This window comes from Corylus avellana, chromosome ca7, assembly GCF_901000735.1.
Source record: "Corylus avellana chromosome ca7, CavTom2PMs-1.0".
Lineage (NCBI taxonomy): Eukaryota > Viridiplantae > Streptophyta > Magnoliopsida > Fagales > Betulaceae > Corylus > Corylus avellana.
In genome coordinates, this window is record NC_081547.1 from 18,327,067 (window position 1) to 18,334,248 (window position 7,182).

The window sequence follows — 7,182 nt, forward strand, 5'->3', positions numbered from 1 at the left end:
AAAAATTTGAAGAGAAATTGACAATGTGGTAAGATCCTTTTACAATCATTTAAGGAATTCTGTAGTTGTAGTCACATCGCTGTCATGTTCTTGTATGAGGACTCACTTCCTTCTGCAAGCACTGACCCATTTAGTCCTAGTTTAAATCAAGCTTGTTTAGATGGTTTTAGTTTTGAGCTATGTACTTTTATGGTGGTTGAAGAATTTGCAGAGGTGAATCTGTAGCCTAGGTTCGTAGAAGCCAACAAGAGCATTCCTGAAACCATTGAAATAAGAGGAAAATGGTTCCAGAATGATGGCTCATTATACAATGAGTAATGCAGCTAAAGCTACATTTACTCTTTACTTTTTCACCAATTTTGTCACACCATGAGGCTGCTTTTAAAACTATTATTGGATTAAAACTCAATAAAAATCCATCGAGAATCCAATGGGAAGTGTATAGCATTGCTAATTATTCACAACTCGTAAAATTGACATTAGCTATCAAGCGTCTTTTTTCTTTTTGGTTGATCTATATAATTTTACATTTATACTTCAACACAATTTAAACATAACACACGAATTAATAGCTGACAATTTTATACACAACTGACAAACATGATACAAAACCAATATAAAACTAACAAAGTTAGGGTTAAATGTTTAACTTGTTTAATTAAATAAGTGCCTATATAAACCTTATACTCTTGCCTCAATACAACACAAACCTAACACACAACCGTCCTTATAAGTAAACACACCTAAAAGATTTTTGACTCCTTAAATTAATAAAATCAGAAGATTACCATCAGTTTAGAGCGTAAATGCTTGCAGAACAAGTTCGAAAAGCAAACGTTGCCTTGATTTTACAAGCCTGAATATTCATTCAGGTATATAAACATTTATATGACCTATTCCCCGTGAAATCTGGAAAAAAAAGATACCCAGAGCTTGATACAAAAACAAACTTCGACAACAGATTGCACGACCAAGTTCATCCGCATTCGAACTGGAGTTTCGGCCCAAACCCACCAAATGCTGGTGGTGTTTTACTTGACAGACAGCAAAACCTAGGATACAGTTGAATGAAAGCCGTGGCCATATATAAGACTAAAAGGTTGTAGAAACGACCAAAAAAAGCGGGGGCTAAAGTATTGCACGTGTAGAAACACTTATGGTCTCCTTACTAAACACCTTTTAAGGTAGTTTTTTTGCGTTTTAGCAAAAAACCAGAAAAAAAGACAAAAAACAAAAAAACAAAAACAAAAACATTAACAATCAACTCAAAAGACTCAAACAATTAACTTTTCACATCATAACCCACTACGATCCACAAAAAGGGCAAAAATAACATTGAAGAACACATTAGACTATGACAATTATTATCACCTACAAGCCAAATTCATATTTACACAACAGCACAAACATAAACTACAATAACCAACGATAAACACACTTGAATCAATAGGCTTGGGCAACTAAGAGACACTCAGCAGAATACCCAGGTGGTAAGCAAAACCCATCATATATAGAATGGATTAATTACTAACAGCAGTAACCATAATGGAACTACACCATAGCATCCAATAGCATTCTCTTAAATAGGAACATATTTGACAAGTAATTAACCAAAGAAAACATTTTTTTACCATCATTTTAGATCCCACTTTTAATCTTTGAATTCGGGGCGGTCTCAATAATCTAGCAATGATGACCAGAAACAAAATTCAGAGACTTCAGTCAATATATAAATATGAAGTAATATTAAATGGGGAAACAACAATGAAATTATCCATCCTTGTCCAAAATGAAAGCTACATACTAATCGGAATCAAAAAGTGCTAAATCATTAAAAAGGTTATGACACCCATCAAACATTGCTCCTTCATAAAACCAGTCTCAACACATAAAAACTCAAAAACCGAAAAATGTAATTTGGCAAGCAAATTACACCCAATACCACTCTTCAATAATGCTTTTAAGCAGTGGCGGCTGCTCCCTTCTTCCTTGGTGCTGCTTGAGTACCTACAAAAATCACAAACAACCAATCAACACACAACAAGTTAACACAAAACTACTCAAAACCAAACAAAGCCCAACAGCTCAAGAAAAAAGAAACAAAAAATCTTATACCCTCTCTGAAGCCGCTCTTGAACCTGCGAGGCAAGTGGCGGAGGTACCTCATCCTTCCAGTTCCAGTAGTCTTCCTTCGGATCGCCTTCACACTCCAGTTATCTAAAACCCATCACAATAACCAAAAAACATCATCGTTAACCCCCAACACAAACATAAATAGAAAACAAGACATTCGTATCAGAAAAACCTAAACCAACAACTAGAAATCAAGCACACCCATAAGCACATTTCAGTCGGTAACATCAGTTAAAAACGCTTATTATCATTAATCCAACACACAAACATAATCCAACAATAACACAAACACAGTGGTGAAGAAAAGCACGCTCATTTAAGTGAACAACAATAACAACCACACAAAAGATCAACGACCCAGTACCTTAAATTCACTCAGAAACAAACCCAGAAGCACATAATCAATCAGAAACATATTTAAACATCTATAGAAGAATACGCACAGGGATAGGAGAGAGGGACTTACATGTCCTCTTGCGGGCAGCGGGGAAGGCACAGGCAGAGCAGCGACTCTTCTGGAGATGGAAGCTGCGGCGGCCACACCTCACGCAGAGGGTGTGGGTCTTGTTCCTCCTCTTTCCGAAACTCCCTGTTCCCTTTCCCTATATCGAAATATGATCCAGAATCAAACACACACGCAGAGATCAGAGCATATAGATAGAGATAGCTTGTGCACGTGTAGGTTGGTGTCGAGATCTAGAGAGATGGCTTACCATTGGAGCAGATGCGGAAACCCCAGCTGAGTCGGAGGCAGTGGTGCTTAGGCTAAAGAATGAAGGAGCGGCGGAGAGGAGATGATTTATATCAGTGATTTTTGTGAGTGCGAGGGTTTTTACACTTTAGGGTTTGTTAGGGCAAATTTGGGAAATTGGTGGGTGGTGACGGATTAGGTCCAGTTGTTATGTTTTGGGCTTTGGGATTTGCTATATTGGTCCGAATATGGGTTAGGTTGTGGCCGGGTCTCCTTGGGGAGTCCTGAGAGGTTGTGGAGCCCAAAGTGATTTACATGTCCATTAAAACCTATGGTTTGCGGAATAGACCTTTGGAATTGGGAAAACGGATCCTCTTCATTTCACATGAAATAGAGAGTACCCATTTAGCATAATTAGGAAGGCATACTTGTCCAAAATTTTTTGCAAAATAAAAAATAAAAAATGGACAATATTACCCTCCTAAATACACTAAGTGTCTGTTTGAGATTACGTTTGAGAAATAGAGTTTTTAAGTCAAAAAACGCTTTTTGAAAAAATCTTCATTTTAAAGTTTTTTTTAAAAGTACGTTTTGGTCATTTTTAGACTTTTTGAATCCTTAAAAGCGCTTTTAATTTTTTACCAAACGAGTACATTTTTCTTCAAACGGATTTTTTGAGTGTTAAACATATTTTTAGGCCCCTCAAACGTAATCTCAAACAGGCTCTAAATGTATCCTCTCAATTTCAAGTTTTTCTTGGAATGAAATGGCTATTCCATAGGAATAATCATTCTTTTGTTTGATAATGGTCTATTCCTAATAATAGTTATTCTCGTGGGAATCACTAATCCCTTACAAGTGCAAGATCCTCTAATACCTATTCATAAGGGAAAGGACAAGGTTTTCTAAAAAAAAAAACCATTTTTTCCTCTCAAACTTAAAAACAAATAAATAAATAAACAATAACAAAACAAATGCATGTTGTGGGTGGTGGCCGGCCACCCATTGGAGTGGTTGGCCACCACACGTTCAACCACCTTTTTTTTTTCTTTTTTTTTTAAAAATTTTGAGTTTTGAAAAAATTAGAATTCAAATGAGCTTTTTAGTAATTGTAGTTCAATTCTAATTATGAAATAGGTGTTGCTACCAAACTACATAATTTGAATAATTATTTCATTCTAACCTCTTCTATTCTCGATAACACCTATTCTTTTTCCTAATGGAATATACATTTCGCAAACCAAACAAGGCCAAAGAGCGATTAGAATTTTGTGTTCTTTTAACGCGCTTTATGTATTTTCTACGCTAGGCAATATTCTATTCTTTATTAAACATTTTTGCATATATAAAGATGAGATGGGATGAGACAATAAGGGTCCTGACCTTCTTCAAAATATGAGAAAATAAGTTATTTTTGGACAATTTTAAAATTTTTCCAATGGTAGTCGCATCTATCCTATTCCATTCCACCTTTTTTGGGATGAGATGGGGAAGTTTGGCTATTATGGGTGTCAACCCAATCCCGGTTACCATTTATTGGCCAAAAAGAGTAACTGGAACCGGGGTACCCGGTTATTAATTTTGAACAACCAGAACTGGTAACTGGGTACCCGATTAACTGGTTATGCAATTCCGATTAACCGGCCTGGGTAACCGATTCTCTAAAATTTTGGCATTTGGGCTTCTTTTAGGTACTGTGCCTAATGTTTTAAGATTAATTTAACCATTTTTAGCCCATTTGTTTTAATAAACAATTAGCCTTTTTGTCTTGCTAAGTTGGCCTAATAGATTCTTTTATAGATGAGCAAACTTGGGAGTTGGATGCTTTCTTAACAATGTGAAACAAACTGCTAAGATAAGCAATAGAGGTGGAAGGTGAAAAATAATGTTAATATAAATATCGGTTATAACCAGGTATATAAAAACCCCAAAACCAGTAATCAGATCGGGGTACTCGGTTATAATCACCCGGTTTGACACCCCTATTGGCTATAGTGATTTGAAGATTTAAATTGATCCAAAGGTCTTAAATTGTTAAGAAATATAAACTTATCCGGATATAAATGTTTGGCTCTTAAATCGGCATCTTTTTGTTTTTCTGACAATGAAGCATGCTATTAGAGCAATACCCACAACACCCACAATTTAAGTGCCTCACATCTCATAAAACCAGAAAGAGAGAGAGCTTGCCTGAATACCACATGTTCCCTAACAAACACATTCACCTTTTGCAAGTTTTTTCAGACTCAATATATATATATATCTCCTTGTCATTTAGGGAATCACACTCAAATAGTTGCATCATTATTTTCCATTTAGTGTATTGTCATTAGAGCATGTTTGTGATTGTATTTGAGAAATAAAGTTTTTTTTAAGTAAAAAAAGGCTTTTTGGCAAAAACTTCATTTTTAAGTTTTTGTTAAAAATGTGTTTTGACAATTTTTAGAATAAAAAGGTCAAATAAGTATTTTTGGAATTTTTTACCAAATAGGCCAGCTTTTGTTTGGAACGACTTTTTACGTATTAGAAGTACTTTTTAACCTCTTTAACGTAATTTCAAACAGGCTCTTATTATTGTGAGGTAACGTTTTGAATGTTACTCCACTGCATTCACTTGGGTTGCTATTGATAGTCACCCATTACTTGTTACATCTCCCACTTGTATATGGTGGCCACAACTAAGTCAAGCATCTCTCTATATGTTTTCAATTATGTTCATCCTAGCAAATAGATTGTGCAACTACCAAATGTACCTACAAAAAAGTTGGGAGCACTATACTAAATCTTGTAAGGACCAACATAACAACATCCCTATAAGTCTGTCATTATACCCTAACTCATTTGGTCACGTTACATTAAATATTTGTAATCCTTCTCGAGTCCAATATCCCAAAGCAATGCCTAACTCCCCAAAACATGATGCACCTACAGTTATGTTGCAACATCCAAGAAGCAACATAACTTGTTGGCTATGAGTGCAAACACAATATGTATGTGTTACCAAATAGTCTTTCATTCACCCTCATGTTGCATATAACCATGTTGCATGGTTATATGCAACATGCTGAAGTAGTAGATACTAAAACCCAACCTTGCGACACAGTCAAAGGTCACAAATGGCATAAATAAGGTCATTAACAATGGCTTATGGAACTCATACAGTGAGGAAGCAATAATCAATTCACTCACCTTTATTGTCAGTCAAACAAGCACATATAATATGAAATATATGCTACGATGAAGTTTTCTTTCCAAAAAAAGTGTATGTATAAACTCTATACATAGTATAAATCTTAGTCTAAACGCTACCCAAGCGCCTGAGCGGAGTCCTCCACTTGGTAACTGCTTCAAGCATCAAATTAAGGTTTTGCATATGGCTAATCACATGCACATGGATTGTGGGTTATCCATGCACCATCATTTTTCTTTTTCTTTTTTCGTTTTTTTGTTTTTTTTTTTTTAAATCTTTAGCCCTAGCTAAAACGACATTTTTTTTTGATAAGTAGCCCTAGCTAAAACGACTTATCTTTATGTCGACCAATTCTATGTGCTACATAAGCATTAAGAGACATAATGTCTCGTCTTTGTTCACTACTTAAGTGCTAGGGGTAGTTGCTTGTGTGAATGAGCCAATTTAAACCAGTCGACATACCTTTTCACCATGTCACCAAATATATGGTGAATATGCGAATAGTCATGCCACAATAATTATAGAATACATCACTATTATGTGCATGATGAGCAACATCATTATCTAGGAGGAGGGAAATCATATTATGTGATCAACTACAATCACTTAAACAAAAACATTTCAAGTAGTTTTTAGCACTATTTATCCCTATGCACAACTACACATATAGTGACACTCAAAGAATCATATGCCTACTATAATAAATCGAGAGATTCAATTTTCATCCATAAAATGCCCTTATATTTCAATAAAATCACCACAAAGTTAGCAACCACCTTCTTTTGTCCTGCGAAGGTGGTCGTTGGGTGGTATGTCCCTTGGTGACCTAGTATGGAAGAAATTTGATAATGTTTTATTGGTTTTATGTGACAACCCATCACGCTTTCATTGTGCTGAGCATAATGTACCATCGGAAATTTTACCCATCGGTGTTAAAGAAAAAGTGCCAACCATTGAAATAACATGTTATTTTTCTTATTTGTCTAACAGAAAAATAATTAGATATTATAATTTAAAATCTTTAAAATTCTCAAATATTAAACTGATAAAATAAAAAATCTAACGTAAAATAATATTTAAAAAAAAAAAAAAAAAAAAAAAACACGTGATGGATAGAGTGCTCTTCCGCCCTGGCACCCGCGGGAACTCTCTTTCTTTCTCTCAAAAA

At 35.1% G+C, this 7,182-nt stretch overlaps 1 protein-coding gene across 1 annotated transcript; it reads right to left on the reverse strand.

The window, feature by feature from the left end:
- Positions 1-1,724: 1,724 nt before the first annotated feature.
- LOC132186204 (large ribosomal subunit protein eL37x) lies at positions 1,725-2,956 on the reverse strand. The gene is made up of 4 exons (XM_059600057.1): positions 2,847-2,956; positions 2,600-2,735; positions 2,116-2,217; positions 1,725-2,007 (listed from the first exon to the last, which is right to left on the reverse strand). The coding sequence occupies exons 1-4, from the start codon at positions 2,847-2,849 to the stop codon at positions 1,961-1,963; spliced, it is 288 nt and encodes a 95-aa protein (XP_059456040.1). The 5' UTR covers positions 2,850-2,956; the 3' UTR covers positions 1,725-1,960.
- Positions 2,957-7,182: the final 4,226 nt, after the last annotated feature.